Source organism: Lutjanus erythropterus, chromosome 24 (genome assembly GCF_056507025.1).
Source record: "Lutjanus erythropterus isolate fLutEry1 chromosome 24, fLutEry1.hap2, whole genome shotgun sequence".
Taxonomy (NCBI): domain Eukaryota; kingdom Metazoa; phylum Chordata; class Actinopteri; order Lutjaniformes; family Lutjanidae; genus Lutjanus; species Lutjanus erythropterus.
The window spans coordinates 10,463,919-10,482,734 of record NC_139340.1 but is presented as its reverse complement, the minus strand read 5'-3'; the positions used below and the strand labels follow the sequence as shown (position 1 = coordinate 10,482,734).

The following is an 18,816-nucleotide window of genomic DNA, read 5'->3' as shown; positions in this document are numbered from 1 at the left end:
AGGGGAAATTAACCAGCAGAAGTATGAAGATGTGCAATTATTTGTCTCTTTCTCCAAATGGATCAGTGGTCCTCGTGTTAACCTGGTCTTAATGTGCTGTACTTTTGAAAGAGATGATTTATTTATTTAACAGCTTATGTTAAAATAGCAGGAATAGCTGTTGAAAATTTAGCTGTGTTTCAGTATAAATACATAAACATAAATTAGTCCATTAGCAGCTAAATAAATAATGAATTATTTTAGTTTTGTGCATTTAATATGGGGCTGACAAATGTTTATATGGTGTGCATTATGATAATAAATGTATTATGTAAGACACATACCAAAGTAGGTTACACAACACGGAGAGCTGATAACAAAAAAGAAAAATAATCAAGTAAACACTGAAAAATGGAGGATAAAAACAAATATGTTTTGTAATATTATCTTCTTCTTCTTCTTTTTATTATTATTGTGTATTTTGATTTTTTTTTTTGTATTTTTTTTTGCAACAGGATGAATATATACAAACAATCAGCTAGCACATGTAAACTTAATTTTGCATTTTACAATTTTAAATTCAAGTGACAAATATATATATAAGACCATCGGGAGGAAACTGTGAAGTAAGTAATAAAATAAATAAATTGTAATAATAATAGTAATAAAAAAAAAAATAAAATTAAAAATTAAATAACGTGATAGAGGTATAAAATTTAAAGTTAATTAAAGTGTGTGTCGTATTCAGTCACGTCATGACGTCAGTGTCCGTGCTGATGAGCTCATAGACACAGCTGTGTGGGAGAGAGCAGGGCGGTGACTTTAATCAAACTGTTTAAAGAGGCCTTTTCCTGCCTGTGTTGAAGAACTACACAAGGTCAAAGGTGAAGACTGAGGCTGCTTAAATTCCTGGACAGAGACGAGAGGAGTGTCTTTAATTTCAACGACAGACACCGTCGGTTACCGACCGTTGCTCCGGGAAAACGGCAAAAAATCAGTTAATGTTACTCAGTGGTCGTAACTGAAGTTTCAGCGACGCGTTTGATGGTTGTGGGATTTTTGGATTGTCATGTTTCACCTTTGAGGAAGAAGCTTTCCAGGTAACAGTTGACATTTGACTCTGTATATATTATTTACCTAATGGGTTTGGCATTTGATAGACTAACAGTCAATATTTAGACATTGGAAAGTAAGCTGTGGTTTTCCTGTTATTGTTTTGAATGAATGTGAATCTGTTTTTCAGCAGATCGTCAGTGTTGAATAACATTTGTACAACAAAGGTGACAGAAGTACTCAGATCTATGAGATCTTTAACCTTAAACCACCCTGCAGAAATACTCTGTTACAAGTTGGCAAATGTGTTAAATTTAAATTATTTATGAATTATTTATATGTATTCTATATATTACTTTACATACTGATCCTCCTGCTTTTCTTTAGGGATCAGTACATCTTTATTGATCTAATAATTAGGTTTTGTATTAAGGAATGGAACTAAAAATAATTTTCATTGTCAATTAATTAGCACATTATTTTCTTGATTAATGGATTAATAGTTGTTTCTTTGTGAAAGTGGTGAAAAAGATCCCAAAAACTGAAGATGATGTCCTCAAATGTCTTGTTTTGCTCACAACCCAAAGATAATCAGTTTACTGTCTCAGAGGAGTAAAGAAACCAGAAAATATTCACATTTAAGTTGTGAATCTGCAAAGTAACTAGTAACTTTAGCTGTCAGATAAATGTAGTGGAGTAAAAAATACTAGTAGAGTGGAGTAGAAGTATAGTAGGTAGATATACAGTACTTTATGTGAAGGTATAGGCCTATAGAAGTAGGGGAAAACAGAAATACTCAAGTCTCTTGTACTTGTGTGGCTCAATATTTGCTGTTTTCCTCAAAGTCAATGATAGAAAAATGAACAGATTTGGGTTTTGAACTGTGGGTGGACAAAATAAACAAACAACCAACAAACATTAATTGCAGCCCTACAGTGAATACTGTATTTTTAGGTGTAACTACAAGGCTTCAAATCTCTTGAACCTTTTTCGAGCTGCTGTAAGACATTTCACACCGGCTCCCCCATCAGTAAGGCGAGAGAGAAACCCTGTCACCGACTCATTACTGAAATATTTCTTGTCCCTCAGGAAGTTTCCCTGACGCTGGGGACCGCGGCACCAGAACTGGAGAGGCTTTTGAGTTCCCTTGAAGGTCCCTTGAGATGGATGAGCAGGTGAATCCTCTGGAGAGAGACCACTGTCTGTCTGTGGTCCTGCCAGGGGGACAAGAGAAGAATGCCACAGTGCATGGAAGGTAAAAAATACTGCAAGCTGTTTTAGATCTTCCTAAATACATAATCACTTAGAGCGTGACTTCTGTTCCCTCTTTGAAAAGTTAGTTTTAGAATAAATTCACACCTGTATATGTAACATTGCGAGCTCATATGATATCTGAGATTAATTGCCATTTGTTTTGTTTGAATTTTCCTCATAGTCAGCCAGTGATGGACTTGATCGTGACCCTCTGTGCAAGCTACCACCTGAATCCATCAGACTACACTGTTGAGTTCCTCTCGCCCAACAAGAACAACATCAACTTCAAACCAAACTCTCCCATTGGCTCTCTAGAAGCGGAGAAGATTGTGCTGAAGCCCAAAGGGGTGGAGGAGAAGATCAGGAGGCCGTACATGCCTGAGGTTAAAAAATAAATAAAAATTTAAGCCATAACTAACAAGAAATCAATATTTATTCTGTAGACTTTCATTGCACGGTGGAAAATACAGTTTCTCTTTTGCAGGCATCCGTGCGTCTGTTGATCAACTACAATAAGTCCCATAAGGCCGTGGTGCGAGTGAGTCCCAGAGCGCCCCTCGAGATGCTGCTGCCGGTGGTGTGTGACAAGTGCGAGTTCAATGTAGAAACGACCGTCTTGCTGAGAGACTGTCAGTCCACAGAGCTGCTGGACATGAGCAAGACTTTGAATGAGCACGGGCTGAGGGAGGTGTTCGCCAAAGACACGGCGGCAAGAGATCCTGCGGACCAACCCAAGGCACCTGAAGCGGGTACGTTACAGGACATACTGACATGATGCTTTTTGGAATAGAAGCTTTCGTCAAAATCAAACCTAAATGTCTTGGCTGTCATTTTGTAACTCAAAACGGTGCAGGAACCAGAATGTGGCTGGTTCCATATTGGTGAAAAAGGCCTATCTGTGTATCCGAATTGGCGTCACGAGGCTTGACTTCATTTTAAAGACCATGTGGTCCATATAGCTTATCGAAAAGAATGTTTTATTACTACAATATGTTCCTATATATATACACACCGTATATAAATACTCTGTCTGTGTTTATATTATACAGTCTGAGCTGATAATGGCATTGTTTTCTGTCTGAAACAGCTGTCACGCCAACAGAAGTCATCTCACCGCCTCCACTACAAGGTAACACATTCATGCACAGTCTCAGTGTTATCTGCTTCATGCTGCGTTCTGTTACATTTACTGATCGAGATGCTTTACGTTATATAGACCTGCCAAAGAGGGAGAAGAAACAGAAGGAGAACGCAGGGTTTCTCAACTTATTCAGAAGAGGGAAGAAAAAAGCTAAAATGGTACAGTATGTTGTCAGAATGTGGGAACTTTTCTTAAACCTTCTCTGCTTGTCGCCAAGACGTACATTTCACTCTTTGCAGGAAGGGACAGCGAGCACCCCAGCGTCTCCTGGTCACAGCAGTCAAGTGGGAGTCGGTATGAACGGACAGGATGCGTCCTCTCCGAATGCCGCGCCAGCAGATATGCCTAAGAAGAGACGAGCCCCTCAGCCACCCATGGGTGCGTCACAAAGCGTCCCCAACAACCTCAGCAGCTGTCATCTAAGAGGACCACAGGTGGGGAGTAAAGTCTTCATATATTCTCCTATATTCTTCATTGTCTTTTCTTCCTCCTTTTTCAGTTTGTTGGTCTGTTAGTTAGCAGAATATCTCAAAAACTACTAAACTACTGCTAGTTTTTTGTATTAATCTCTCAAACAATGAAGAAACGCTGATATAACTAGGAAAAAACTCCATTAATACCATTGTCTTTGCGTAGAGGTCTGCAGAGTCCACCTTAAGGAGGACGAAGCGGAGGGCTCCACCCCCTCCCTGTGCGAACCCCCACCAGGAGCTGCAGGCAGACTCTGAAGTTAAAGGTAAAGTCTTCATTGCTGATTGATGACCTTTGAGCTTTTGTTCTACATGAAGCGCTATTAGATGATAATGATTGAGATCGTAGCCAGCCAACACAACAATCAGCTGGTTTTGATTGGTCAATGCAGAGTTAATATTCACTGTTTAAATGCAGCTTCATCCCTCTTCTATTTATTTTGCCATCAAGTGGTGATGACTGAGGCAGCCCCGGTGAAGCAGCAGCAGATATGAAATATGCTGCCAGTACAATAATCCTTATTGACCTTTTTTACAGTATTTCAGTGGAAATCAAATGGGTTTAGAGTGCGGGTGAATTCTTGTGTCTGCCAAATCCTTACGGCTTCAGTCAGCGCTGCGAGAGGTCAAGAGAGATTGAAGTTAAATCAAGATTAAAATGTCAAAGCGAATAGCATCAAATGGAAGATTTAGCAGTTAAATCCAGCGCAAAACGCCACTTTTATCAGTCAGAACAATTTAACCCTGTTCAGGGCAATTAAAGTGACCCGGAGAGCCTTGTTCATAGAACATATTGGCTTCAGTCTGCTCCCAGATAAATCCCTCTATTGTCCGAGCTTTCATTCCCTTGTATTAGTCTGTCTGACATGCTTTCACCACCTGAGTGCAGCTTCTCTTGGTGCATGGCTCCAGTCTTTACTGATCAAGCTTTCACAGACTCGAATGGGCAACCATCACTCTGTTATTAGACATATGAGGTTATTAGGGTATTATATAGGGATCTTTAATTATATGAGAGCCACTTTGTTGTGCACGTAGGTGAAAGAAAAGTAAGTGCTTCAAACTTTTAGTGTTCTAATTATCCGACTAAATTGCCTTCAGCAGAGTCACAGTCTCTGTTCACTCCCTTGTTTTCTTTTAGTGCAACACTCTGCTGAGTTGGTATCAATCCTCGGCTGAAAAAACAACTCCCGGCCAAGAGTTGTTGATAATCACATTCTTGATCCCGGGCTCCTGTGCTTACATAATCACAGTCCATTTGAATCAAAATCACGAAGTCTTTCTGGCTTTTGCGTCAGCGTAAACGTCTTGGAGTCGTGTTTGTTTTCTGAAACCTTTAGACCAAAGATCACTGCCCTAAAGCCGAGCCTTTTCTCCTCCCTGCTTACAGACTCTGTGTTACCTGAAGGGGGTGATTGAGGGCTGCTGCTGCTGCTGCTGTCTCCTTTTCCTCTCCTCCTTCCATCATCCCTATTACTCCTCTCCGTCCTCCTCCTCGCTGGCCTCTTCTTCCTCCTACCCGTCTTAGTGGCTTTTATGGATGTGTGTCACTGTTGCCTGCTGCACTTAAATACTGTTTATCTATTTGTTCTGTTTTTTTATTTTGTCAGTTTTTCTGTCTATTTCTTGAGAGAATTCTTTCTTTTTTTGTCAGAAGTTTGTGTCCTTTTTTGTGTGTTTTCCTCTTAATGGATTAGATTTAAACTAATTGTTGTGCCTTTGATTTAAAACAGAAGCCAGATGAACAGTAGTATTTGATAAATTAATCAGCTCTTGTGGTACATCTGAAGAATTATTATTATTATTATCATTTTTCAGACTTCATTGTAAAATGCTAAATGTTCTCTTTTTCAAAATCCTGTTTTATATTAAATGCTTATTTCTGTCTCTTCTACATTTTACATGTTGTATGTCAATGTTTATTTATGTTATATTATGATTATCTGATCTTCATTCTTCTACTCGTTCATCTAGAAATTCTGCTTTTTCAGGAAAATGTAACATTTTACAATTTTAATCTCTTGTTACAATAAAATTGTAAATATTTAATAACTTTAATACTTCATTACTTCATTTTAAAATTGTGTTTGTCTCTAAACATTCAACTAAAAGTGATTTAAAGTATAAAAAAGGGAGATTAATATTAAGAATTGAGTCACTGGTTATTTATTTTATGTTGCATTTGGGATATTTACATTATATATATTTTTTTTAATTTTCTTGTGTTTACCATGTCGAACTTTCAATGAATATAGAAAAATTTCTTTAACGTGATGTGTTAAACTTTACTTAGGGGTTGACTGATGTTTTTTCAGGGCCATTACAGATAATTAGTAATCAAGTTTTATAAAGTAAATATATAAAACGAGTAAATCTTACATTTGTACTGAAATTTCTACTGAGCTTTTTTGTTTCATTAAATTAAAACAAAAAGATTGAGGCGCTTCCAGCAGAATTTCTCAAAGAACATAACTTGACTCAGCTTAATTATTTTATCTTATCTGCAATTAGATAAAAACACCAACAGATTTCGATAATCGTAAAAATTCTGAATATCAGCTGCCATTGTCGGCCAACCCCTTCTTTGTGGTTTGTAATTTTTCAGCCCAATAGTTTTTCCGTGTCACTAAGTCTTCCCTGTTTCTCCAGGGTCTGTAAACTCCCTGAACACTGTGGAGGAGCTGAGAGAAAGCGATGACTCAGACTCTGTAAACCTATCACGATCCTCATCCTCATCACCATATCCATCACAACCACGGTCATCCTCATCCTCCTCACGTCCGTCACTCGCTCATCTCCATGAAATAGCTGATCCATATCTGCCTTCTTTCCGAGGGAAAGACTTATCTGACGCCCGCTCTGCTCTCGCCAAAGTCCTGACCTCGTCTGTTTCCAAAGGAACGCTGGTCAAGCGTCTGAGGAATTCTGCCACTTTCCCAAAACTGTACAACAGCTCCTCTTTTATGCCTCAGAGGTGTTCGGATAACGAGGTTTTCTGTGCAGAACCTGAACTTGTTCTCTCGTCTAACCTCCCCACTGAGCCTGAGTGGGAGGATCCCTTACAGAGGAGGGGAACCACCACGTTCAAAGTGGTGCCCACAAAGAAGCACAAGTCCCACGATCCAGAGCTCGCCCAGGATGTTCCAGATCAAATTATAGTAGAAGATAAACCAGGGAGTGAAGGTTCTCTTGAGAAAAATGAAACTGAGACTTACGAGCCTCCATGTTCTCCAAAAAGTCAAACTGAGGCTGACGAGCATCCATGTTCTCCAGAAAGTCAAACTGAGGCTGACGAGCATCCATGTTCTCCAAAAAGTCAAACTGAGGCTGACGAGCATCCATGTTCTCCAGAAAGTCAAACTGAGGCTGACGAGCATCCATGTTCTCCAGAAAGTCAAACTGAGGCTGAGGTGGATCCATGTTCTCCAGACAGATCAGAGACCGACGCACCTCCCCTCAGTCCTGCGCCCTCTCATCAGGACATTCAGGCTTCTGATGGGCCAGCTTCTCCTCCACCTCCTCTTGATTTTGACAAGCAGGATTGTCCCGGCTCACCTGTCTCTGAGGCTGCGGACACAACGCAGGAGGAAGAGGACAAACCTGAGGTCACGTCTGAGGTGATACCAGCGGCACCACCAGACTGCAGTGGCGAAGAAGTTCCCGGCGATGCTCAGATCAACTCAGAGGATCAGAGTGAACTTCTTCAAAGCCCCAGTAGACAGTCTGTAAGTACAGACGTGGACAGCGGAGGTTCTGATGAGAGGGAGGTTGAGGAGGAAGTAGTACAAGAAGAAGAAAAAGGGAAAGAAGAAGAGGATGAGGACAGTTTTCCCCCGCCTCCTTCTCCTGTCTTCTTTAATGAAGACACAGAAGTCTTTGAAGAAGAGAAAGAAGCTACTACACCTTCCTCTCCACCTTCCTCTCAGCCACCAAGTCCCACTTCCAATGGGGACATTAGTGCATTCAGCGAGGACCATCAGAATCAGCCTCCTTCAGCCACACCTGACCAGTCTGCAGCTGCACCAAAACCTCTGGACAGGATGACCGCAGCCCCCTCTCGGTTTGCACAGGCAGTAGCGATGGCCGTGCAGAGGTCCCGCCTCCAGAGAAGTGGGAAAAGTTTCGGACCTCAGGCCCCCAGTGGTCCACACAGTACGCTTCCCTCACCACCCAGGTCCATATACCAGTACGGTGAGTACCACTGACCAGTTGTTTTCGATCACACGAGTGTCTTTGACTGGTCACAATAAAAGGACGCTCTAGTTGTGCTCACTAACATAGATTATAACAAATTTGAAATAGTGTTGCGTTTATATATTTGTTGAATGTAAATAAATATTGATGTTTAAGGTCCTTTCTTATAATATTCACAGCTGAGGTGAAATATATGGCATATATTTCATTATAGACCAATACATGATACACTGCACTGTTAATACTGTTGACAGTGTTACATAAATAAAAATGCATCTTAAGCATCATACAGCCTTGAAAATTTGGGGAAAATATTAAATTAAAGGTCACGTATCTCATGATTTTGATACATTGATTTGCTGATGTGCAGCACAGCCCAGGAATTAAGTTTTATCACAGTGCACACACATTTATTGAATCCTACATGGATGAAGGGAATAGACTTGTGTTTTTTAGGCAGGAAACAAACTGGCATGAAGACGCTGAATACATAAAGTGTATTTCTGTCCATGAGTGCTTGCCTGAGGCTCTTTTAATTTGTGCCTATAGAGGGAAGATGTGATGTAAATATTTCTCTGTTTTTCATCTCTTCTCTGCTGCAGGTGCCTGACTGGCTTCCTCACACATCTTTAAATGGAAGTGCTTGTTTAGGCTGAAGATTCAGAGCTGACCGAGGACAGCAGACTCTGTTTGTGACCTGAAAATGACCCACAGAAGATCAGCTGAGTAGATGAACTGCATTTTTTTTTTTTTTTTTTTTTACATTTTTTGTCTTTCTTTTTCATGCAAGACACCTCTGTGTCTCATTCCATGTTGGAGTTCATGTTCACAGGTTGGACATAAACATTTTGTGTTGTTGACTTCGCCAAATGTACAGGACGCGAGTTGTTGAACTGACAGCGTCCTGTTTTTTCCTTTACTTCCTTTTAAACTTTCATTCAAGATGTGCCAAGGCGACGTTAGACTGACGTAAGAGCTTTTTTGTTTGATTTACTTGCAATAATGAGCTTATTCTATTTATTTTGTCCCTCAGGGTGTGTATATTTTTATGTTTTAAGACGTGAAGAATGCAGTAAAACCCATGAACCTGGACTCAGACTTTGCTTGTTTGCTTTTTAGCCAGCAGGTGGCAGAAGAGCATTGTTTCTAAAATGAACATCCTGACAGGATCTGTCTGTGAGGTCTTTTTCACCATATGAGTATCACAAGAGAGGAAATAACATTAAATATTGTTTCCTAATTACTCTAATGAGCTTTTATGAATGAATGGACATTATTCTAATATTCAATTACCCTTAAATGTCTTTATTTTTCTGAATTTGTCCAAGAGCCATATCCATTTCAAGGACTTTCCCAGAATAAAAAAAACTAACATGCAATATTTAATAGAGACATGAGAATTTCCTGCATTTCCAGCAACAAACTGAAATAAATAACATCCTCGTTGGAAGAGTCGGTTTCATGCCAAACATCTCAACACCTTCCTGAATAAACTCAGTCCACTTTGCTCACATGCACACACTGTTATGTCTTTAACGGACCCATACCTCAGGGCAATACTGCACAGCTATACTTGGGAGCCAAAAGAATCCGCACTACTATACGTATTGATCCAGCCCTGGCCTTGGAGGAACAGCAAGGAGCTATGCGAGGTAGAGACCTAGCCAGAACCGCCTGTGGCTAAAGCTCCACGTTTGCCAGGCCTGGACTGAGTGGGCTCGCTTCAAGACTTTCTTTTTCGCTCTAACATGCCTTACTCCACCTGAGGAAAAAGAGAAGGAGAGGGAGAGAAAGAGGAGGACGGGTTGCTGGTGGATGATGGGAGGTGACCGTTGACCCTGTCGTGTTTCCGCGGCGCTCCCCCCAGAGGGGGCGCCCGGCCCTCAAGGGCACAGCCGTGTCACACTGCCGTTGTCATGGAGAATGCCATTACCGCCCCTAAGGGAGAGAGCCACGTCCAACGTTTAAAGAAAAAAAAAAAGTCTGTGGAAAAAGAAACACACACACACACACACACTGCAGAGAAGCTCTTTTCCTGCCTAAAGCAATGATATCCAATGTAAGTGACAACTCTGGCATTATCCTTTTTTAGCAGTGAAAGGTTGAATCTCAACCTGAGCAGCGATGTTCATGATTATGCAGACAAAAGAACGGCGGGTTTGTAACGCAGCATAACATGAAATGCTACTCTGTCATGTACGTTTATGATCCAGCACGTGACATTAGATGCTATCAGCGCAGATGGACCTTTTGGACAAAAAAACAAGATGTCTGCACGGGGAGGAGGTTTTGTTGGTTATCGTCTCAGGAGGCGAGGTGGACAGAGCGTTCAAAATCCTGGAGGACACTTCAGTCAAGCGAGCGCATCCTGGTTCAAACAAATTAATGAGGAGGCCATGGTGTGAATGCAAGATCACTCAGTGGATCAGTCCTGTTAAAACACACACACCTGAGCAAACAACTACCTGTATTCTTTTCAAGCTTAGAGTGTGATCAAATTTGCTCATCCTTTGAATATGCACTTGAGCTGCTGCACAAAGACAATATAATATAGGCACGTATGACCTCGGCCTGCACAATTAATCCAGATATATTATTCAAACTGTAATATGGCCAAATGCAAATGCAAGGAAATATATGATAAAACAGCATTATAATGAAGTACTGCAGTACCAAAGTATCTCCTGGCCTACAAATCTTGTTCTCCAGATGGAAGAAAACATGTTTAATAAATGTCAAATCATTGTGATTTTAACAGTTTTTTTTTCAGTGTCATTGTAAAATCTATTGCAATCGTAATATCTGAGCAGCTCCAGTGTGAAGTATTTAACCATTTTATCATCCCATTCTCATTATGGCAACATTTTAATATTGTTACCCCGCCCACACAACCATCCTTCTCTAATTAACCACAAAATAGAGTGAAACATAATAATATGAAGAGATTAGAGGAAAAGAGAAATTACATAATAAAGAGATAAGTAATAAATGATGCTGTACATAAACAGTAAAGCCAACTGAAGATGAAACAAAGGGTAGGATACATCGCCTATTTAAAACAATCAAAAAAACAAGCAACAAAATCAAAAAAGGGGGAAATTACATCACTTCAGTTGTTTGATTTCACCTCATCAGCTGCAGAAGTCCACATTACAAAGTATGTCATGAAATAAATAATTGAATATGGCTGAAGGACTGTTTTCATCCCACAAAATATTTCTGTATTACCTGATACCAGACTCCACAACTGCAGGACACTCCCGGTGCGTATGTAAAAACTGCCAGTGCGGTTCATTTAAGAGTGGAACGTCCATCAGGTTTTGGAATCAGGATTTTTCGACGTGTTGTTCTGCTTGTTCCAAACTGTCTGCCAGTCGAGGTCACTTAAGATATGAAAATTAATTCATTAATTCATCTGCGGTTTTAACCCATTTTCATTTAAACAGTTTTATGGCACATCATATGACAATTTTAGGTACTAATTCAACAAATAATGGGTAAAATCAGATTCCAATACAAAATCTAAAAGGCGAACTTGCCATGATTTTCTTTTTCAAAATATAAAACTTGGCCAACTGAGTCCAAAAGCTCCACTGTGTTCACTCCAGCAGGACAGGAGCGTGGTGTCGGGGCTCAGCACTCGTGCTAACTCATCAATCAGGATCATTTTCCGACAAAAATGTCCGACAATGTCCTCGCTGTTGTACATTTACATCAGGTTACTGCGCTCTTTGTCCTCTCATTGTTCTCTCAGCAACACTCTTGGAAAACCACAAATGCGAGCCGTGTTTACCTCTTTTTGCAATTTGGTGCCACCGGTCAGCAGCGGCCATAGATTGTTACCATGGAAACGTGGCCCTTTTAGGATAGCTAACTTTAAGGCTTAAAATAAAAAAAGTCTGTCTTTATTTTGGTGAAACTGTATAACTTGGACTCATCATTCAATCATCACTTCGTTCTGCAGTGGTGTCTGTACTGTCCGCTTGTATTTTCTAATTTTCCCATTATTTTGCTGCGTTCAGGACACTTTACTGGTCCTAAACATCAGTGTTTGACAACCTGGGACTGCGGCTTAACAATCAACTACCTTTCTGATGCACTGACAAACAGTTACTGACAAATTCTGCATATTCTACTTTTAACATAAAAAAAACATGTCTGTAGAATTGCATGGCACAAATCATTGAACATCATTTTTCCTTTGTCTTCTCACTTGTATGATCATACCTGCCAATCCTCCAGATTTTCCCAGGAGACTAACCTTTTCCTTTGCCTTCTCCTTATTTCCTTCCGGGATCACAATTCTTCTGTGTTTCTACCAACATATGACCCATTTTCACACTTTTTTCTTTATCAAAACACGTTTCTGCCGCTCTGTAGCATGTATGACTTCCTACAAGACAAAAAGGAAAGGAAAGGAAATGGTGTCAATTTTCTTATATGATCAGGGCAAAGAATAAATGCATGAAAGAAAATGAATGAATATTAGTTTATGCCAGAAGAGCAAACTATTCTGTATTCTTTCATGAGAATTAAACGTAAAACTGACAGTATTAACCATACAAATGCTGTTGCACTTTACTTATAATTATGTTATTTTCATTTTAAACATCACCGGAGTGCAGAAAGCAAATTCTTTGAAACTTGAATTTTGGGTTTTTGAAATTCTCCCTGTTTTTGAGGTCTCAAAGTTAGGAAATGGGTGGATAATAAGACATATATGCCTATAGTACTGAGAGAAATTAAAATTCTACACATGTTGTATTGCACAGAATAAGCATAACAATATGACTTGGCCTGCGTACTGTAGCCTACTGCGAGCACACACACACAAAAAAAACAGCAGCTCAGATCAATAACACAATAGCTGGCCCACACAAATAGCGGTAATGCACATTTATCATTTATTTATTCCTTCATCTCTTCATTCATCTCTATTTAGTTATCCATCAGATGCATCTGCCTTGTGGTTTGAAGATGCCCACGAGCTGGTAGAAGTCGGAATCTGATTATAAAACAGTGAGTAGGCCTGAGGCGTGCTTCCTTCACTGGATCCACTGTGTCTGCATGTGTGTTAGGGGCGCACATGTGCATTGTAGACTACTAATATATGTGTGTTTACATGGCACCTCCATGCTTGGGTAGAAATAATCAATAGATGAATCACCTAAAGCAGTGTAGCTCTCCCCAGGCAGTGTGGTGCAGCTTAATGCTATTCTTTCCATTCACCTTGGGAACGGCATCCATCAGGCCTCCCCCCAAAGTGAGGCACGGTTGCCTAAAACATCACCAGTGCTTGAGGGGCTGCTTGGAAAGGGATGCAGGGAGAGCACAGTTGACCTCTCACCTCCTCCATGTTTGCGCTCGCTTCCCTCCTCTTTGGCGGAGCGGCAAATCACAGAGTTCCTGCCTCATTGGCATTGTCAGGCGCTTACAGTAGTGTTTATCTGCATTGTGCTGGTGGTTAACTGGTTCAAATGTTATGGAAATGATATTTACCTCTTCTTTGATCCTGCAAACTCCAAACAGGCAGGCCTTTTTTTTCCCCTGGTTGAGGGAAGAAGGACTTAAAGATGTGCTATAAATACAAACACCAGGAAAAAATAGACGTCCAAAACGGAGCTGCGTGGTGTTCAAATCAATCAAATTTCTCGGCTCTCTGCTGCAGCTGAAGCCTTTTAAATCACTGTTTCTTTGCACGTTAAAGGACACAGTGAAACATTTTTGACACCGACCACAAAGTCAAGGCGGTTTGATTCATGGCGCTTGGCAGCACAATATAATAAAATAAGCAACTAGGAACAAAAGTAGAAGCAGCGTTTGATGGTGGAACATTACAGTAGACGGCCCCTGTTGCTCCATGATAGATAGTGGACGAGCCCTATCTTTCTGTCATTTTTCTTCATTCATCCCTTATCACTGAATCCTGTGAGAGGGTGAAAAAAAATGCAGCTCTCCCCCGTGATGAATGGTCGACGTCTTCGACTCAATGCGGTGACAAACTGACACAATCACCGCGGTTAATTTGTCACCGGTGGCTGTTCCTTTGATCAACACAGACGCCCCTGCCCTCCGATTCTATACAATCAAACAAATGCTCACTTTAATGCAAAACGAGGCATTTTTCTTCTCCTTCTGATCCGCCACCCTCGTGCTCTGACACTCAGAGTATATCTTTGACTTCGCTGCTGCCACTCTAATGATCACACCGGTTGGCTGTAATCTGACTGAGAACTCGCCGTGGAGCTTGTAATGAAGCTTTGAATGACAATGCAATGCTGATTTATAACCAAGAGGGGGCACAGTAATCCCTGCTTCAGATCGGGGACATTACGATGGGCCTGAGACACACACTGACTCCCATGCTGGTATTGAGATATAATCCCAGGACAGTCAAAAGTGATTGTTAAGGTTGCTGCAGATTAGGCCTTTTGTCTATCCAAACATCTGGAAAGACACTTTTGCACATTTAGTCAATATGAGGCTCCACTGCATGCATATTTTTTTTGCATAATATGTCAAATTTAGGCCTCAATTCCCCTATTTGATCCAACTAAATCTAAATTTAGTGTGTTGAAACCTGCAGTTTAATTTTATTGTATCAATCAGACACCAATAAAATACTTACTGGCTCCTATTAGTACTTAAATGTAGCTACATTGGGAAAAAACAAACTCAAATGTTATCATCAATCAATCAGCACATACTGAACTTACAGGGGACTTAATAGATTAAACAGAAGATGATCATCTTATGTTCTTTGGACTGTGTTCCCTTTCAGTAATGGATCACATATAATAAAATTGGTGTTGCAGTGACTGGGTAAAAAAACTTTTATATACAGTTGTTATAGAGGAGAACCATGACCTGTTTTCATATGCAGTCCAGCTACAATAAATGATGCAAAATGCATGTTACAGTTTTTATTTTGGTTTATAGGAGAAAGTGCAGTATAAAACATGTGTTCATCAGCAGCTCTAAACAGGTATGTTGGATCTCAAAACAAACTCACCTTCTCTTCTATTGTCATCTATGGCTAAAACCAACAATTATTTTCATTACTGATCATACCATCCATCATTTTGTTGCTTGGTCCATGAAATGTCAGAAGATTATGAAAAATGTTGAATGTTTCCCAAAACCCCCGGGTGCAAATATCCTCAAATGTCTGATTTTTTCAGTTTACTGTTGCAGAGGAGCAAAGAAATCAGGAAACAGTGACACACAGAAAATTGAAATTAGAGAAGTGACTATTGTTCTAGAAAAAATACAATTTCACAATCATCAAAATAGTTGCAATTAATTTAATATTAGACAATAATCAATTAATTGACTGATTGTTGCAGCTCTGTTGGATAAAGGAGGAAGAACACTAACATAATAAAGTTATGTAATAATATAACAAATAGGTATAAGTGGAATAAACCAAATCAAATCAACCAACCAATAAAATCTGTGATGATAACCTGGTTATTATTGTTTCGGTATTTGAATTGAAATGACTGATTATTCTCCCTTTTTATTTTTTAATTACAGAATAAGAACAAGTTATATGGACTGTAATAACAGTAAAAACTATGTATATGAGCTTTAATTACACAGTAAGAACAAGGTTCAAGGGCTGTAATTAAAAAGTTAGAATGAGATACATAAACTGTGGTATGTAAGCTGTAATTACACAATAAGAACAAAGTTTAAAGTATATATTTACAGCTTTATGAAGTGTTGACCATTTTCCCCAAACTTCAGTATTTACAAAAACACTTTTCATGTATTTTTCCTTTCCGTGAAAATGCAAAGAACTAGTAAAGGATCCAGTAAATATTTTATTGGTACATCGAAATTACACTTTAAGTCGTGGGCGTTACTATAAAGTATTACATTTACAATCTTATTTGCAGGCCTCTTGATGGAGCAGCAGCACTCGGCAGCATTCCTAAAAATACTAGGAGTTTTTTTTTATTTTTTTTTTTTTCTTCTTTCTTTTTTGTCTGTCATCATTAATAATTCATCTCTTTTCTTGGATGCTAAAACAACAACAAACAGAACAACAGCTCAGATAATGTATTCAGTCAAAAGCTCATTGTCTGGGGGAGGAGGAGAGGGGACAGCGAAAATGTGCACTGGAGTGAGACAAGAGAGCACCCCGACAGGGAGAGGCTCAATGTCACTCCGCAGCATGGCGGGAAGGAAGAAAAACAAACGCCAGAGGGGAAAAAAATAAAAAAAAAAGAGAGGAAGATACAGTTTGTAAGTCATAAAAGCCCAATTAAAGGCATTAGGGTTCTCAAATGGAGGATTACAATGAATAATTTGTGACTGCAATTTTTTCAGGCTGATTGTGCCATTAATGTGGGTGACAAAAAGGGATATATTTTGAAGAAGGGCTAGTAGAAAAGCTTTCAATGCAGAAAAAAACAACAACCAATAATTCAAGGTTACATGGATACGCTGCCAAATCTGCACCCCGGCCGTCCATTGACTCAGCTGCCTTACTTTAAATCTCTTCACTCCCCCGTCACCCCTTCATTTGGAGTAGCTCGACCTTGAATGTCTCCGGTGTGAACCAGTGCCCCAGCTTTCACATTACGCCAGAATGGATCCTGACTCATTCAATTTAAGCCCATCAAGAAAGCACAATACAAGGCAAATTAGCTGCCATTATTTAGACACTTTCATGCCCCCAATTTGAGGTTATATGACAATTAGTTACATTTGTCTCCGCTGTCTTCATGGTTGCCCCGTTCTCTGCAACATACATGGGCCTCTTCAGCAGGATTTTGATATTTCTACAGTATATTTAATCCTTATAGAGGAATTAGCTAATTTAACACTAATTATGGCAGATAGCATCCATTTTTCAAAGGGTATTTTATTGAAAAATGGCACACTGAACAATTGACTGTCCTGACAGCTCTAAAAAATATATATTTTTTATTCTAACTGCTGCAGCATTTATTCACGTAGGATTTCTGGGGATTCAAACACAGACTGCACCTTACTCTAAGACCGCTTTGGTCCTAACAGCAACTTTAATAGACTTTTAACGGGATTGTGAAATCCTGCAGTAATGCTGGCAGAAGCTTGTTGAATGTGAAAACCATGACAGTGATAAAGCAGTTCCTTTTTTTGAGCCAAACTCTGTGTACTTGGAAGTTACCCAGAGGACTATGTTGTTACAATAACTGCTCATTGAGGCCCGGACGATAATTACAGTGTGGACAGACTTTAAACAGGAATGTTGACAAAGGAACTTGCAGTGTGTCCCGCTGTGGAGAGACTGACTTGCTTGTTTATGGAGCCTGTATATAGTATTATTTTGAAAATTCTAAATCTGAATGATCTAAAAATTACACACTGCTGCTTTAGGAGGGTGATTTCTTAATCTGCATGTTATATATATATAAAAAAAATTAGATAAAAAGCAAAGCAATAGTGGACAAAACCATAATGATGTACACACAGGGAGCATGCAGGGATGACAATGTGAAGAAAGAAAGAAAAGCAGACAGAATATACAATTATATCAGATTAAATTATGCTATTTTACTGTGTTTAGAGTAAAATAGCAGCATAACTGAGAAAGGTCTGTCTTATTTTCAATAGCCTAGTAAACGGCCAGAGCCTTTATATTAAAACAAAAACATCATTGTCCAAAATTTGGAAATTTGACTTAATTGTCAACATAAAACATGTCATAAAAAGATAATATACATTACATACATCCCTAAATGAAAACTTGGTTTATCTCATAAGTTCAGTCTCTACTTCTCATTACAATCCTTTTTAATTGCAGTAAAAAAAAAAGAAGAAGAAGAAGGGATTGTCAAGTAGACAGATTGGTCGACCAGTCCTGCTGATCGTGACCTCTGCTGACCTCACCAGAAAAGAAAACTCAGCACCATCCAGTGGGCTGAAAAAGCAACTGATTTTTATTTGCAATATTAATCTTTCATATGAAAAAAGATCAATGGCGTCCGTGCGACCGATACAATATTGCCATGCAAAATACTGCGATAATATGCTGCACTGATTTTTTCCTCCACTCCTAATTATTTTGTCTTTTTTGTTGCTACAGTCCTTCAATTTATCTCATGACAGAGAATAAAATAATAGTAATATTGATGCAACAGAACCAGAGATGTGATTTTATTTATTCCCCCACATTCTTCTTCCTTGTCAAAATCTGGCGCCTACCCACAATGCAACTCCACCACTGACAGTTCAGTCAGAGATTCGGGTGTGTGATACTGGTAGCAGCTAATTTAGCCTCTAGCCCGGAGCAGAGATGAAGGGCGGCCTACAGAGGTCTGGTGAGCGCACTTCTTTCCAACTCCACACCCCCAGAGTTTTTCAAACTTGTGGTCTTCAGGCCCAACAGACGCTGACTCAAGTGACATCACTTGAGGCAATCTACCAGACTTAACATAGCTGCTCTTGGAGCCACAAAGGGCTTTATACAAGTTTTTTTTTCATATATGAACACCTGCAAACAGGCTTTGATGTGGAAAATCTGCGGAGTTTCCCTTTAACCTAAATACCAGTAGTGTTACACATGTTCTGATCGTGTCTCTGACCCCAGTTATGCGGCTACTCAGGTCTGATCAGACCCCAAATATCGCAGTCAGAGGGTTTGATTGTCCAAAAATCAGTATTTTAAAAATAACTCACAGTGTAAACTCACTGGAATCAACGTTCGGATGCATTTGAGCAGGTTTGACTGGC

The 18,816-nt window shown here is 39.6% G+C and overlaps 1 protein-coding gene across 1 annotated transcript; it reads left to right on the top strand.

Annotated features, from left to right (window-relative positions):
- Positions 1–816: 816 nt before the first annotated feature.
- On the top strand, positions 817–9,183 carry LOC146304733 (uncharacterized). Its single transcript, XM_084713963.1, has 11 exons — positions 817–1,079; positions 2,122–2,287; positions 2,468–2,669; positions 2,771–3,035; positions 3,374–3,415; positions 3,503–3,585; positions 3,667–3,861; positions 4,064–4,163; positions 6,547–7,092; positions 7,282–8,088; positions 8,694–9,183. Exons 2-11 carry the CDS (start codon positions 2,196–2,198, stop codon positions 8,699–8,701), a joined length of 2,340 nt encoding a protein of 779 aa, XP_084570089.1. The 5' UTR covers positions 817–1,079; positions 2,122–2,195; the 3' UTR covers positions 8,702–9,183.
- The last annotated feature ends 9,633 nt before the right edge of the window (positions 9,184–18,816 follow it).

Bases quoted from the DNA above. Each gene is read 5' to 3' on its own strand.
- LOC146304733 (XM_084713963.1), top strand. From the start codon at position 2,196: ATGGATGAGCAGGTGAATCCTCTGGAGAGAGACCACTGTCTGTCTGTG. The intron at 3,036-3,373 runs GTACGTTACAGG...TGTCTGAAACAG, and splicing joins ACCCAAGGCACCTGAAGCGG to CTGTCACGCCAACAGAAGTC. The intron at 3,586-3,666 runs GTACAGTATGTT...CACTCTTTGCAG, and splicing joins GGAAGAAAAAAGCTAAAATG to GAAGGGACAGCGAGCACCCC.